Source organism: Arvicanthis niloticus, chromosome 9 (assembly GCF_011762505.2).
Source record: "Arvicanthis niloticus isolate mArvNil1 chromosome 9, mArvNil1.pat.X, whole genome shotgun sequence".
NCBI lineage: Eukaryota > Metazoa > Chordata > Mammalia > Rodentia > Muridae > Arvicanthis > Arvicanthis niloticus.
The window spans coordinates 43,906,175-43,923,500 of record NC_047666.1 but is presented as its reverse complement, the minus strand read 5'-3'; the positions used below and the strand labels follow the sequence as shown (position 1 = coordinate 43,923,500).

The 17,326-nt window shown below is 35.9% G+C and overlaps 1 protein-coding gene across 2 annotated transcripts in view; it reads right to left on the bottom strand.

The window, feature by feature from the left end:
• Nucleotides 1-15,709: 15,709 nt before the first annotated feature.
• Cntn6 (contactin 6) overlaps nt 15,710-17,326 on the bottom strand; it is a 334,089-nt gene continuing 332,472 nt past the window's right edge. Inside the window, exons 22-23 of one of the 2 annotated variants that reach the window (XM_034511787.2) lie at nt 16,929-17,097; nt 15,710-15,986 (exon numbers count right to left, since the gene is read on the bottom strand). In XM_034511787.2, the coding sequence (XP_034367678.1) occupies nt 15,889-15,986; nt 16,929-17,097 (267 nt within the window). In that variant the 3' untranslated portion in view covers nt 15,710-15,888. The remainder of the gene's footprint in view (nt 15,987-16,928; nt 17,098-17,326) is intronic. The other variant, XM_076940196.1, reaches the window with a different exon arrangement.

Below are 17,326 nucleotides of genomic sequence, written 5' to 3'. Positions count from 1 at the left end.
CTTGGGAGGAGGAGTGAAGAGGGAGGGAGAAGGGGGAGGGGCAGAATCAGGTATATGTGATAGGAGAGAAATTCAGAGGATCAGAAAATTGAGTAGAAACATGGAGCAGTGGGGGATGAGAAACTGGGGGTAGCCAATAGAAAGTCCCAGAAACCAGAGAAGTAAGAGGCTCCCAGGACACAGCCAGGATGATGTTAGCTGAAATACCAACAAAGGAGAGGTAGAAACTGTAAAAACCAACTCAAGTAGAGGAATGGGGCCACCCACCCCTCTCAAAAATTTTAACCCAGAAATCTTCCTATCTAAAGGAAAGATAGGAACAAAAACTGAAAAAGAAACTGAAGAAAGGGCCTAGGAATCCATCTCATTTGCAGACACCAAACCCCTATACTACTGCTGATGCCAAGAAGTGCTTGCTGGCAGGAGCCTGGTATGGCTGTTCACTGAGAGTTCCTGTCAGCATCTGACCAATACAGATGCATATACTTACAGCCAACCATTGGACTGAGCCCAGAAACTCCAATGGAAAACCTAGTGGAAGGACTGAAAGAGCTGAAAAGAATTGCAACCCTATAGGAAGAACAATACCAACTAATCTGACTACCCAGAGCTCCCAGAGACTAAACCGCCAACCAGAGTATATATATGGAGGGATCCGTGGCTCCAGGTACATATGTAGTGAGGCTTTATTGAACATCAAAGGGAGGGGAGTCTTTTGACCCTGTGGAGGCTTGATGTTCCAGTATAGGGGGATGCTAGGGTGGTGAGGCAGGAATGGGTAAGTGGGTGGAGGAGTACTCTCACACAAGCAAAGGGGAGAGGGGAGATGGGATGGGGAGCTTTTGGAGGGGTAACAGAAGGAGAATATCATTTGAAATGATTAATACAACAACAACAACAACAACTACTACTACTACTACTACTAAATCAAATATATATAGCTCATTCCATTGGATGATGGAAGAGTTAAGTCCAGCCCATACTAAGAATGAGAAAACACTCTGCCTCTGCATAGAAAATTATACATGGCACATTACATAAGGACATGCGTACAAGAATGGAGGAAAAATTACAGACATCTATTCAAGCAATCTATCACACAAGCCTTGTCCCAAAGCAGAGAGGAAGGAGTTAAGAGCAATGAGAGAATTACAAAATTAGCTGTCTCCTAAAATGCAATGTTGTGGGTGCCAGACAAAGGGATGTCTTCCAACCACCTCTTACTCTCCTAATTACAGGCCACTGAACACTAATAGCCCCATAGAATTGGAAGTCAGAAGAAAAAAAGAATTAATTAGCATATCTTACCCATAATTCTTGTATGACAGATGGAGAAGCTAAGAAAGTTGAATAGACTTGGAGGAATAAGTGGAGAAACTCAGCAAAGAAAGGGAATCTGACCATTATGGTGTTTACAGGGGATAGTTTATACTTGGGTATGCTAGAATTAGATACTCAGCTTGTCAGCTTCCTGCATAGTGATGATTTGTGAAAAAGTTCTACTATTTCAGCTTTGGCTTTGAGGTTTTTTTATTATTATTATTTGTAATATTGGATCTGCCTTTATTGTCGGATTATTACAAGAAGGGAGTGAGATTACATGTATTGTGTATATGCACATCTACATTAGCCCAGTAAACAATGATGCATGGCTAGGAATCAATTAGGGAGTCATGTGTCAACAGCTGTTAGAAAAAAAAAAAAAACAGTGTATATTGCTTTTGTTAAAATCAACATCTTGTGACTTGGTTGGGACTTAATTTTCTGGTTAATTGCTGCCCTTCTCTTTTGCACGTTCTAGGAGTAGGCAGTTCTGAGAAGCCCACCGGGTTCTTTTCAAGGCTTTAGAAAAGCCTGAGTTTTCTGTGCTGCTCACCTCCTGGGCATAGATCCTTTGGCAGAGGAAGTTGATGTTCTCCCTCTAATGGTGACAGGAGCTGGTAAACATATCTTTATATAATCACATTTTCTCAAAATGTCACAGGTGTCTCTTTTACCAGAAATGTCTTATCTCACCATCCTTTACATGAAGAAAATGCACAGAGACAATACAGATACTACAGCTGGGAAAAATGTGGATAGGCTGCTGTCACAGAGGAGACACTTCGTATGCTGTCTCCGAGAAGCAAGCTTTCCCTGTAGGCTATTTAGGATGCACTTTTGGCACCCAAAACTAATGAATCAACTTGTTCTCCTGGCAACAGATTCTGTAAGCAGGCTATTAAAAAAGAATGTTTTTACAGTCTCAAGGCAAAGGCACCTTAACACCTCTCATGGGAATCCAAACACTGTATGGTACTTAAAGTTGCAATCTAGTCTTACTGAATTTTCCTTATTGAATCTTCCCTGAGTTTTGTGAGTTATTATATAGTAAAATTACTACAAATTCATTCCAAATGCTTAATGTGATCAAATGACTCTGTATATATTAGATTAGACCAAGATACTTGACTTATTGATCACAGGACTTCTACAAGTCTTTAGATTAATGAAAGTATTTCATGGAAACTCTAGCAGAAGAGACATTGAAAACTAAATAAAACTGGCCATGGAAGACATCATTTGGAGTCTCTACTTACTATTCCTCAGAAAGCACTTTCAGAAATTTTCTGATAAATAAACATCATTAATATATACTTCTCATTTGCATATTATAATATACCTTTTTTTCTTCTCCATTTCTGATACTGAGTTCCAGAGGGGTAAAGGACTACTCAATAAGTTGTTGAAGTTTCTGAACAGGTATGTATATGATAATTTTGTTCCAGTCCATTGTAGCTAATCAAAATTCAAGAGGCTTGAGTGCCCACATCTCCTACGCACCACATTTCCTTGCTCTCTACAGGCAAGGCATGTACTTCGAGTTCAGTTATTTTCTCACACAAATATCTGAGTTGTGATTAGAGTTGTAGGCTCTGGTCTTGTGGTTTCTGGGTATAATAGTGTGTTGGGTAGTTTTGTTTGGTTGGTTTTGGTTTTTACTTTGAAATGCCAAGATTTGTAGCTTGCATTAGCTATATTTCTTACACATTCAGACAAATGGCATGTCATAGAAAGCAACAACACAAATAATAAACTCATACTTTAGGAGGCTTTATAACTACATGTTAGATGTTTGCATATTGCATGTACACATTTGCTCACTAATCTCTGTAGCAGAGGCTATAGAGACAGAACTAATTCCATATACATTTAATATTTGCTCTAAAATAAACATAAAAAGAACTGCTCATGGAGTTAGATTTTTATCAACCCTAAGACTTGATTTCAGAATTTTACTTTAAATGTGCATATTTGAGTTTGGCTCACTCAATTATTTGCATGAAAACCTGTAAGAGGAAAAAGACTGACAAATAAAAATGAGGAATGATTCATAAAGTATATATCCTGTTCTTCGAAGATCCATAATGCATTTATAGTAAGGAAAGATCTCCAAAATATTATGTTGAATAAATATAATTAAACCACTTAAGATTAATTCATTTTTTTAAAGTAATAGAATGGTATGTTTGGTACATATCACTTGAAAGCAGAATGTTTGGTGATACAGGTCTCTGCAATATCAATTAAAATGTCCAATAGAGAGGGAGAAAGACATAATATTGCTTCATCACCTACCCTTTCAGTAGTGAGCAACCTGCATGGCCTCTGTGAGACTCCTCATCAGCCTAAAGAGAGTGACACTTGTGATTGTCCCAAAGAGATTCATAAAGAGGTATGTTTTTTTTTTTCAATATTTTCATCTGGTAAAATGACAGATTCACAAACAGATCTGTTTCCTTTAAAGATATAGGGGTGTGCTACTTGTTAGGGACTTTTTCCAGCCATTTTAAATATTTCCTTCAAACACCATCAAAGTTTCTTTTTCAGGAGAACCTATCTCCTCAGTTGTTGCTTAAGCTCACTGTCATTATTTTGTTTCTGCTGAGCATCCTCTTGGATCTTTCGCCTTGCTAACTACATGCTTATCACTTCACATGTTTTCACTCCTTTTGGATCTTAACCTTTTCTATGCCTAAGCCAGAGAGAATTTAACTACAATTATATTTAATGATTATAGTTACAAATACTCACAGCCTTTTAAGGGAAAATAGATATATGTGCACACAGAGGAAAGAAATCTATAAACCCCAATCAACTGACCACCTGTGGATGACTGCTGGAAGCTAGAACTGTAATTTCTTTTAAATGTTACTCTATTTAGTACATTTTTAGCCTCTGAAGAAGCAGGCTAAGTACACATTACTTAATTATCCATTAAGGGTCTGGAGACATGGCTCATCCATTTAGAAATACTTCTTACAGAGAAGCAAGGTTTAAGGACTCAGGTTCAGTTTAAGGACTCAGGTTCAGTTTTCAACACTCACATGGTGGCTCACAATCATCCAAAACTCTGGCTCAAGGGGATCTGGTGCTCTCTTCTCTCCTCCACAGACACCAAGCACACTCATGGTGTACACATACACACTCACACACATACACTCATACAAACACACACACACATGCTTATACACACTGACCCACATGGTTACACACACATACATACATGCTTACACATACACACACTCACACATACACTCAGACACACACACTTAAAGGCTTTATTTTTACAGTGAAAATTTAAGTGAAAAGTTTTCTTCATAAACTGCCTGTGATTTCTGTGTACCTAAACACTCACAGTGTGAACTCAGCAAGTTTCTTGAATCCAGTCTATTTGTTTCCTTCTACTGCTCTGTCCTACAATCAACAACAACACAACATTGATCTCACTGAATTGAAATCAAGTTTTTGGGAAGGTTGTGTGTCTTTTGGAAACTTTCATAAGCATGGTTTTGTTTACTTCTTTAACTGTTGGAGCCTGCACACACACCATAAGTTGTAAGACTTTACCATATCTTTAAAGACTACAATGGTCCAACTAATCTTTCTTTTATTACTTCAGTGTGAGTCTGAATCTAACATTTTATTCATTGTTATGGATACCAGATGGTCGGGCATCTTAGTAATCTAAGGTATTCTTCATAGAAGACTACTTAATCAAATCTAAATTCCATTGACCATGTAAATCTCTTTGAAAGAGCACTGTTATGTCTACTGTGTGTTTTCCTAATATATCCCATTATTTAAATAGTATTGTGTTATCCTAATCAATATCTTATTATTTAAACCCTACTTCCAGAATTCATGTTTGGGATCACAGGAAAACATGAGGAAATATCTGATATACTTTACACAAACGGAAAATATAATCTTACAGTTTTGCGACTCCTTTCAACAACATGGCTACAGAACAATTTTTAACATGAACTAAATGCATGGTGAGAATTAAAACAACAGGAGTGGCATGAGTATCTTAGTCAATTCCTGCTACAGTGGCAAATACAGAAGATAATTAACTTAAGGGAGGAAAATTTATTTTGGCTCACCATTTCAAATCTTTCAGTCCTCTGTCAATTGCTCTGTTGACCACTAAAACCTTGGGTAAGTGTGGCCAGAAACTGCTCAGATCATGACCTCTAGGAAGGCCGAGTGGAAAGAGCCAGAGTAGTGATATCTGCTTCAAGGTATGCTCTCAGTGTCCCAAGTTCTTTTTAGTAGGTTCTACTCCTTGTAGGTTCCATCATCTCTCAACATCACCATCATTAGATCCACATGAGCCAACAAAGCATCTTAAATACAGATCAACAAAACTGGTTCATGTGAAGTTATAAATCATGTTTTTTTTTTTTTTTTTTTTTTTTTCCTACCTCTTCATCAGCCTGGTCCAAGTAAACTAATACGAAGTCTTGTTGATAATATTCTTATTTATCTTTCTTACTCTAACATTTACTTTTCAAGTAAGAAAGTGTGTTATACAAAACGTATTCAAACATGCAAAACAGTAACCTTTATCGTTATCTGTCCATCTTCCTACTTTTCTTGCATGTACCTCAAAGCATACTGTGTTTGCAGTCTGTTAGTCACAGCTGAAGAATCTATAATCCCTGGTTATTGGCATATGGTGGAAGCAGAAAAAATTATAGTTGAAAAGCAAGGTATGGGAGGCCATGATAAAGATGTTGCAAGGAGCACAATGTACTTAGAGAGCTGTATCTTTCTGTGAAGGGGAGATGGGCATGGAGGGAGGGGCAACCGCTGGCCCAGAAGACTTGTAGATGTTACTTCCTAGCATCCAAAGGAGGTAGATCTGTCCCCAAGAAAAGTGATACAATAACAGGAGTCTGATGAAGCAAAGTATAAGTGCCAGCAAAAACTCAGCCAAGTAATCAGAGATAGGGAATGAAGTAAAATTAAAAGGAATAAATATTTACTATTCATTTTGGAATAAAAGTTAAATCTAATTCAGTTTGATGAGATGGTTCTGAGGCTTGAGAAAGTTTGTATACAACCCCAAAGGCTCATGATTGATATATGGAATCCATGGTGAAAGGAGAAAGCCAACTCCTTAAAGTTATCCTCTGAGCAACCCATGTAAACTGTGCTGCGTACATACACATATACACATTAAAACAATTCAAAATTTCAAAATTAAATTAAAAAAAAATCTAAGCACTCTTGCTATTCTAGACTATTAATATCTACTCTCATTTGATCAGTATAAAACAAAGCATTAGGTTCTGGTTCTGTTTTGCTTTTAGTTCTTATATTTCAAATAAAGTTTTCTCACTCTTTTACAATATAAACACATATGCAAAATACACTGACTGACATGTGCATTACAATATACAGTTATTTTGTGATGATATTATAACTATTTTCTTAGCACTTTTCAATAACTTAATATTCTATTACCCTTAGTTCTCATGTATGCATAGATCTTCTGAACATTTTTCTCCCATAAAACAAATTTTAGATTCTTTAATCAATGTTTTTTTAAGTCTGATCTCCATTAATTATCATAATACTTGTTTTTTATATAACCAATTATTCTTTAATCATTTTTTTACAGTTCAAACTTCATCCCCTCCTGGTCCACCCTCTGACTGTTCCACATCCCATAGCTCCTCCCCCTTCCCTGTACTTGTTAAGTACAGATATATACCCACTGTTACAAAATCAAATTTTTGAGATTTGCCACATGGGTGACATCATGCAGCATTGCTTTTCTATGCCCACCTTTCCTACCTCTTACAGTGTTCTCCAGGTTTTCCCATAGTGTCACAACTGACACAATTCTCTTCTTTTATATTTGTGAAGAATGTTCCACTGATTCTACTCCAGGTACCTGCCTTGTAAGCATCTCATAGGGAAGAGGATGAAACGAGTTTTTAAGTTTGGTAAAGTCAGCATGGTAATTGCAACTTGTTTGGTGAGTGAAATTTGAGCAGTATTTTGAGAGAAAATTTATTTTAATTACAATAAAAACACCCACTTATGCAATTGAAATATTAGACAGTTTTGAGTTTCTTTAACATAGTAGTATGCAATACAGAAGACACATTTGAAATGCACAGAGTGATGTAGGTCTTCGTGGCATTCCTTCTGGGGTTAAGACTCTACTGTTCCCATTAGCAAGAGGTCTGAGGTCACCTTCACTGTAATTTCAGTCTTAGTGAACCTTCAACATTTTAACACAGCTTTCATTGCTATCTCAGACTTACCATGATGTCCAAGAAAGATTTGAGTACCATCTTCTCTTTGGAATCTTCTTACCTAGTATTTTCCATATGATGACATAATGTTTCCTTACAAAAGCCACCAGTCATATTTTTTCTGTTTGGATACTCTAGCAATCAGCAATTCTTTGACTATTTTCTCAGCACCAATCCTTGCTGTCAGCCACATCTAGCCATCATTTATGTCAAAGAAAATGTCTAGAATCTTTTCTACTCCTATTTCTGACAGCCCATTTACCACAGGAAGACAGGCTGGCTTCTTAAAATACAACATTTAAAGTACAAATCCATATTTCTTTCAGGACTTGCAAAGTCCAGCACTTGCTGTTACCTCTGAAATTATGCTCCTGTTTTCTCTGGCTAACTCTTTACATACAGTCTTATCATGTTATTTAAAACACACCAGTAAATAGACTAGAAATTTGCAGGATTGGTTGCTCTCTGGAATACTCATTATATTTTTATTTCTAATTCTTATTAGATCTTTGAGAAATTTGTAAATATGTTTTGATCATATTTACACCCTGTCTCAACTCCCACTTTCCCTACACCCTTACTTATGTTCTCTTTTTTCTTTTAAAATCCACCAAGTATATTTAAGGCTGCTTCTACAGCCTTGTGGTCAACCACAAAAGGATGTACCCTTTAACAAAACTGGGGATTCTTTGCCTAGTATCTTTCAATTGCTAGTAGCCACTTAGGTAAGGATTGGACTCTGTGTCTGTACCCCATCTCCATGCTAAGAATTTGTCTGATTGAGTCTGCTCAGATATTATGTGTTTTGTAACAGCTGCATGCAGTAAATTTGTATATGTATATGAAAGACTGTTTCTTTGTAACCATTCTCTACCAAAGACTCTTACAAACTTTCCCCCTTTTTCCCCCACAATGATCTCTTGAGTGTCACTAACCAATCTTTCAATTTGTATAAGCCTAATTCCTTTTCTTCTTTTTAATTCCCTGAAAAATTAATTTTCCCAGCAAGAAACTTCTATTTATCCAACAAAGGCATCATGTCTTGTTCTTTATTGTAACACCTTTTTTTATTTCTCATGAAGAAATATGTTTTTCATGGTTTGTGATACTTTGTAAAGGAGGAGAAAGCTGATTGATTGGTTTTCTGCTCCTGTGTTTAATAGCATGTGTCTCCTCAGCTTCGTTGTTTTATCATCTGTCTGTCTGTCTACCTATCACCTATCTATCATCTGTCTGTCTAATCATCTACCTATTTTTGATATAGTACAATATATACGATGACAACACAAAGCAATGTTTAGTAACTTGGTGAGTTATAAATATGTATCTATTTTATAAAAAAATCCAGATGTTTTTGTCCCAAATGTGAGCAAAAGATAGATTTTAAAGAATAGATTTCTCATAATTATAGCTTTATGTTCACGTTTTACACAATTGTTTCATTTTCTTACATTAAATAGTCACAGTTCATGAGAACTAGAATGAAGTGTTCATGGAAACAAATAGCAAGTAATACAGAGTAAAAATTAATGACACTATTATTAACCGATCAACAACCAGCAACATGCAACAATATTAGGGACTGGCATAATTAGCATGACTTCATAAAGAAACTATTCTGACAGGCTCATTTGAGAGTCAATGCTATAGTTTTTTAAAATTAGACACAAAGGGACTGTAAACCAATCGGTGCCTCCTTTCATTTTTAATGCTTTGCAATGCTGACTCTTTTCAGAATGTATTTTTCACATTCCTTTGAACAACCTTCCATTGCCTGTATTCAGGACGTGAACTATTCGCATTTTATATGTGGAGAAAATAAGTGAAGTTGAGAGAAAGTAAAAGTCATGCTAAAGTAATATAGTTTGGATTTATAAGCCCATAACATTTCGGCCACAACATCATGTTGTACTCTAGACATTGTTTAACAAACGACAAAGTTCACATGAAAATAGAACATGCAAGCTGGAAGGTGAGAATGAAGAGAGAAAATAGACTTTATCTCTGAGGGAAAAGCACTCATTAAGTTATTAAGTTAGGTCTAGAGCAATGGCTCAGCATTTAAGAACAATGGCTGCTCTTCAAAAAGTCTTGAGTTCAATTCCCAGCAAATACATAGTGGTTCCAACCCATCTCTAATGGGATCCCATACCCTATTCTGGTATGTCTGAAGACAGCTACAATATACTGACATACATAGACTAAATAAATAATATTTTTAAAAAGTTATTAAATGAATGCATGAAGAAAGGCAGCCCATAATAACCCAAAGAACAGTAGATTCACCTAAAGTATGACAAATAAGTGCTGGCAATTTTCCCACCCTTCAAATAAACAGACAGCACTGGCATCACAATTGCTCAGGACTGACCTTTATCTTTGTCTGAAAATATGTGATTTTTATAAAGCTCAAGGACAACTTTTTTTTTAATCAAAATTTTCAGAAACTTAATTATGTGCTATCAATTACTGGAAATGAAGCTGATTGACATTTGTACTGTGACACAGAAAGTTGCACATGAATACAGGAAGTAAGAGCTCTGTGTTGCATAAAACAATCTTATTAAAGGAGGAGAAATTTGGTTAGTTGGCATAATACTTAAGCATGACAAATTTCTAATATTTTATTTTCATGTAGAATTAAGCACATGGTCTTTACTTAACTTGGATGCAGTACAGATAGTTATATTTTAGATCCTGGAATGATCCATACAATTTCATCTCACACTTGTTGCTTCACAACTTGATTATACAACTATGATAGTCTTGTTTCAAAAAATAAATATTCAACCCGTTTGTTTCAAAATAATTTGAAAAAATTCTCCATTTATATTAGTTTCAAATTAAAACGTCATTCTTCAAATTCATTCAAATTTCAGAAAGTTTAAAAACAATGACAATATTCTGGCAGGCATTATAAGTCAGACTTGTTATCTTAGCACTTAGGATGCTGATCATAAGTTATAGTCTAACTTGGGCTATTCAGTAAATATGAGTCAGTCTATACATTTCCCCCAGTATTCTTGTACAGTAAGACTGGTGAAGAAGAGAAATAATATAATATGATGTCCTTTAATGTAACAAAATGTGGCATAATATAGCATGTTATAATAAAAAGCGTGGCAATTTCTGATGAAGGATGTAATTAAATGCAGACAGACAAATGTAGCACTCTAGCCGTTATTCTCAGCTATCGCTTTAGTATTCATTTTTCTATTTGTAGAATGTTATACGTGTTTTTAAGATAGTTTAGACTTATTTGGTTATTACCTTATTGGACATATTAATTCCAAACCTAGTCCGAAATAAGTTGAGACACCCTTGCATTTGAAAGTCTCTCTTTAGAACCCCTAAGTCTTCAGTTTCTAAAGAGTTCAGAATTTGAAAATAGCTACTAGAGTTTTCAAATATAAATAGGATGATCATTTAGATGCCAACTCTTACTTTTAAACAGATATGAAAATGATCTGATAGAGAAGGCTGGTATTCAATTACGCTTTCCTGTCAACAAACAGACGCAAATTAATGCCTAAAATTTGCTATGGTAGATCTTATAACTACTGCACTTAAGGTAATAAAAGTTGCCTAATGTAATTATTGTAACTATCTGAAAAAGCTTGAGAATACTTGAAACTTGATATGAGCATATACACCAATCATTTAAGGAGAAAAATTTGTTGCTGTGACATTTACTTTATGCGCTGAAAACCCAATCATAAATACACAGAGATCACTTCAGGTTTCAATTAAAATTACTTAGTCTGTGCAGGCTATTAAAAATTCATCTCAAATTTCAGTTTATCCAAATTATTACCTTTCAAAACTCCCAATTACTGTTTTCTTTCAGGCATAGTCCCCTGGCCTCAGACACTAATGCTTGTGCATCCAAATCACCACTGTAAGTCAACCTACTTCTGGGAAATACCAACATTATAAAAATTATTAGAATTTATGTCGAGTTCCTCAATTCCAATGTAACTTATAAATATTAATTATCACTGACAGAGAACAGGACCCTACCCGACACAGCATTTAGTTCCAGGAATAGCACATCAAACCCGTGTATTTATTTCTGACCAGCACATCTCTTTGATAGGAGTCTAGAGCAGAGCACTTTGACATCAGTATTTCTTTTCTGAGTTGCTTGAGCAGCAAGATGCTTAAAATTCTCATTCAAAGAGTTTTCCGATTTCCTCCTATCAAAGCTTTATGCTGAATACAATATACATCCTGAGAGACATATCTAACTCAATTTGAAAAATAGTAAATGACATTCCTACTATTTTCTGAGATACTTCAATATTCCCAAAATTTGGTTTGTCTCATTTGTTCTATGGATTTCTTTTTGTCTTCAAAAATCTGGAGCTAAGATTAGCTTCCTACCTCTCAGACATAGAAAAGTACCTCTCTTTCTAAAGCAAATTAAGGAACAACAAATTGCCTGAAAAATTGACTGGATAAACCACTCCAAAAAAGACATATAACTTCAATCACCATGTTATCTTCTAGAATCATGCCAATTTCTATTAAAGGTAGGGATAGTCTGAACAATAGAGATTTCTTCCATGGTAGAACACTAGTTTTCAAACTTCAGGTCCCTGGGCTTCATTCTCAGAACAATAAACAACAATGAAAACAAACAAATGAGCAAAACCTGGAAATACTCCTCAGAACTACTGAAGCAGAAAACCCATTTGCCTTAAAAAATAGGAGAAACTTATTCTCTTTTTAGTAATAATTATTTTGGAAACTATGAAGAACATTCAAACAACCACAATATAAAACTTTAAAATGTATAACAAGGACAGCTCTGAATCAAGTATTAATAACTTCTGAGAAAATTAAAGTATCAGGATATATACACATCTGATCAGTCACTATGAAAACATTTTTTAGAAAAAATGTTGATACAGCTTATAGAGTAAAAAACTAATAATTGTATCTAATTTTCTGGATCAGTAGACACACAAACATTGTAGTATATTTAATTCTCATCCTCTGAGAGAAAAACTTGAATTTTGTCTCTAAAGTTAAGCCATTTTAGACCATATGCCAGAGAGATACAGATGTTTCTTAAATAAGCAGCTGTTAACAGTGTGTCAAACAGTACTTGCAGTTACTAGTTCTGCTCCACAAAAGGACACCCAGCTCTTGGTGCACTAAAAATAATGTGCTTGTTACTGGGAACTGGGAGGTAATATATCATTCAAGAAAGGTGCAAGCTCTGTGTAATGTTGCCGTCCACTTACATAGAAAATTCTAGAGTATTTTAGAGTGAGCATAGGAAACAGAGGTAGTGGATGTCTTCAGAAAAACAGTATTTGCTGGATATGACAGAACCATCACACAAGAACCCAGTAGTTGGCTTTGACTGCAAGTACAAAATCTGAAGCCAGAAAAATTCCCAGCATAGATGGCAGAGGTGTTCTTGATTCTCATTCCTCACTAAGACTCTATTGGCAATTGATACTACTGCAAAGGAAAAGTAACTTTTCAGAGATTTGCCCCTGATTGTTTCTCCTTGCCTCAACAGATTTTCCTATATCCATGAATAAATGAGCAACACTAAAGGACCTCAGTGGTTTTAAAGAAGAAAAGAGAGAGACCTAAGAATTTGGGAAGAAAATTAGTGGTGATGTGTAGTGTAAAGAGTCAGAGGGGAGGGAATTAGGATCAATTTGATCAAGGCACTTTAGATACATGTACAAAATTTTCAATAAAAGAACATATGCATGTAAATTTTTTTAAAAAAAGAAAAACCTTGAACCATGTGAAATAGGAAATCTACTCTTCCAGAATGAAAATCAGTGGAGCAAGCCAATAGCAGATTAAAATCCATCATTTTAGTGGATGAAATGGAAAGGCCAGAACACTGGTGCTCAACTTATACTTCTCTCAACACTGTGCTTCTGGAGCATGCAGGGCTGCTGACTGTTGCTGAGATTGATTAGTTCTAGACAGATTCACAAGATTATTATTTTCCAATTGTGATTATATTTATGATTGCTGGTTTGGTTTGCAAGCTGGTACAACCACTCTAGAAATCAGTCTGGCAGTTCCTCAGAAAATAGGACATAATACTACCTGAGGACCCAGTTATACCACTCCTGGGCATATACTCAAAAGATACTCTAACATATAACAAGGACACATGCTCCACTACGTTTATTGCAGCCTTATTTATAATAGTCAGAGCCTGGAAAGAATTCAGATGTCCCTCAACAGAGGAATGGATACAGAAAATGTGGTACATTTACACAATGGAGTAACACAATGGAGTATACAACTACTCAACTATTAAAAAACAATGATTTCATGAAATTTGCAGGCAAATGGATGGAACTTGAAAATATCATCCTGAGTGAGGTAACCCATTTAACAAAAGAAAACACATGGTATGTACTCTAAAAGAAGCTTGGAACACCCACAATACAACTTACAGATCATGTGAAACCCAAGAAGAAAGAAGATCACGCCAAAGTGTGGATGCTACAGTCCTACTCAGTAGGGAGGAGAAATTAATCTCTGGGAAGTAGAGGGAGAGAGGGATCTGGGGAGACAGAGGAGGGGGCAGAAAAAAATGGGGAGGAAGTTCAGATATAGGAGGAAATGGGGGAGAAGTACAGAGGGTCAGTAATTTGAAAGTAGGTGTGTTGCAGTGGGGAGGGGAACTGGGGGGTAGCCACTAGAAAGTCCCAGATGCCAGGGGCCCAAGTGGTTCTCAGGACCCAACAGGGATGACTTTAGCCAAAATGCCCAACAAAGGGGAGAGAGAACCTGTAGAGACCATATCCAGTGGAAAGGCATGGGCCCCAGTTGAGGGATGTGGCCATTCACCCACCTCAAAAATATTAATCCAGAATTCTTCCTGTCAAAAGGAAATGCAGGGACAAAGAGTAGAGCAAATACTTAAGGAAAGGCAATCCAGAGACTGCCACACCTAGGGACCCATCTACTGATACCATACCCAGACACTATTGCTGATGCCAAGAAATGATTACTATAGCTGTCCCCTGAGAGGTTCTGCCAGAGCTGCACCAATACAGATAGATATACACAGCCAAACATTGGATTAAGCAAGAGGGCCCCAATGGGGAAGTTAGGGAAAGGACTGTAGGAGCTAAAAGGGTTTGAACCCCATAGGAAGAACAACATTATCAACCAACCAGAATCCCCCAAACTCCCAGGGATTAAACTACCATCTAAAGAGTACACAGGGGGTACTTAACACTCCAGCTGGATATGTAGCACAGGATGGCCTTATCTGGCATCACTGGGAGGAGAGCCCCTTGGTCCTGTGGAGGCTTGATGCTAGGTCACTGAGGCAGGTGTGAGTGGGTGGGTAGAGGATCACCCTCACAAAAGGAGGAGGAGATAGAGGGCTTGTGGTGGGGAAAAATGGGAAGGGGAATTGCATTTGAATTGTAAATAAAGAAAATAACCAATAAAAAAGCAAAAAAAAAAAAAAAAAAAAAAGAAGAAGAAGAAGAAGAAGAAAAGAAAAGAAAAACAAAAAATGTGAAAAGGAAAGACCACTGTGACCCAAATGTAGTAAATCAGATCAAGTAAATATGTTTCCAGATTTTTATTACTATGTAAATGTAAGGCCAAGTAGAATATAATTATTTTATAAGAAGTACCAGAAATTTATTCACTAGATGTTAATTTAGGGAAAGACGTGTTATTTTCAATGATTACTCATTTCTGTTTCTTTGCCTAAAACTCCCCTCTTTTTGCTCTTTTCTTATAAAGACTAAGAAGAAAGATCACCGTACATACTGACATATTGTCAAGTATAAATATTTCTTCCAACTGGAATCAGAAATTGCAGCACCAGGATTCGGAAAATCTTATATCTGGGAGATATATACAACTATAAACAAGAGATTGTATTTTACTCCAAATGGTGCTAAGGACTGTAAATAGTGAAGTATATTACCTGGAGCACATAAAAAAGACATGAATTTACACCTGTCTTATATCTATAATCATTATTGAGGTGGTTATTTATATTCTTCATATAAGTCAACTGAAAGACACAGCAGTTTTATATCCTCAGATTAATTTGGCACCCTCAAGTGTGTAATGATGTGTGAACATTAAAATTCAAAGTGTTTCAAAGTGTTTAAAACTGTTTTATTAATGTACCACAGATATTTACAAGATCTTAGTAATATACATTTTTTTCTTTCCAAACAAGTCTGTATTAAGAATATGTCTTGTGATGGAGGCTGACGAATGTATTTACAGAATGATTTGCTCTCAGAAAATTCCCAAAGATCCATGGATTGATTCATCATGAAAATGGTTGAATAGCAAAACAGTAAAAAACCCCAGCCATTGACAGGAACTGGGTACTGGGCTTCAAGATCTGAACTCCCGTGGAACTCAAACCTGGAAAACATAAAAATCAAATCATCACCTCTCATGCATGAGACTACCTACTGTATTAACTCCATGAGACAGAAACTATGCTGTTATTTGTCTGTTAATAATACTATTTTATTCCATTAAATTTAAGTTTAAGAAACAACTCCTCCTATTATAGGATGCCATCTCAAATGTAAAAAATGAAGAATAAAAATGCCCAAATAGGTGAGGGCATTTGAAATTATGTTAGAACCTGCCAACATTTAGTGACTAATACTTCTACTTAGAAGCTTCAGGAAGATGAGAGCCTGATGCTTCTAAAGAAAAACTAGTTAGTATTTAGCATTATTTGATAACCATGGGACTGGCCTACTTTCACCATGATTGAGAAGCCTTCAGCTTAGTATAAATGCTAAGACTGATTACTGATGTCTACCACAGACATGGAAAGAATAACATTGGGATACATGCTTCAATTTCACTGCTTCTGCTTTGAGAACTTTGATTATTTGTAGAAAGAAAAAAGTCCTAAATTTTGTACAGAAATAATGAACCATAAAATTATCTTTTTCTCTTTTCATTAATTTTCTTTGCTGTTCCTAACTTCATTTCTTCCTTCTATCTACCTATCTACCTTTCTTTTTTTCTTTCTTTCTTTCTTTCTTTCTTTCTTTCTTTCTTTCTTTCTCTCTCTTTCTTCCTTTCTTTTTTCTTTCTTTCTTCTTTCTTCCTTTCTTTCTTTCATTTTTATCTTGTTTGCAAATGAGAAAACTGCAAAAATTCAAGCCCATTGTTAAATGTGACAGATGATTTAAGAAAAACTGGCTCATCACCTTTGGCTCACAATTGAAAATGGAAGCACAGACCTTTTATTTTGTCACTCAACATTTATTTAACAATCTGAAAGTCCCTGGGAATGTCTGTGCTGCAGATGCCTAGATTAGACAAAGCAGCAACTCAACTCACTTGACATTTTCGGAATTCTGATTTCCTCACTACTACTTCCATCTCCACCATCACTGACCGTTCTGATTTCGATTAAGTAGTCTTCTTCAAATGGAACCAGAAGCTCAGCTGATGTGTTATTTGTTTCCAAAACATGAGTTTTACTCTGTCGGTTCTGCCGATAGAGGATCTGTATGAAAGGGAGAGCCAAGTTCAGATGAGTTTGGTGTTTACTGAGGGTTCAGATGCTGTTATGATGAGGGGAAAGGAACATGTTTGTATCATTGCTCTCACTTATGATAAGAGAATCATTACTGATATTATACTCCTCACATGCAAATATCTAGGGGTTACTTATCATTACATTTATTATTGAGAAATAGTATTTCCTTAAGATCCATGTCCCTAGATTGGAAATA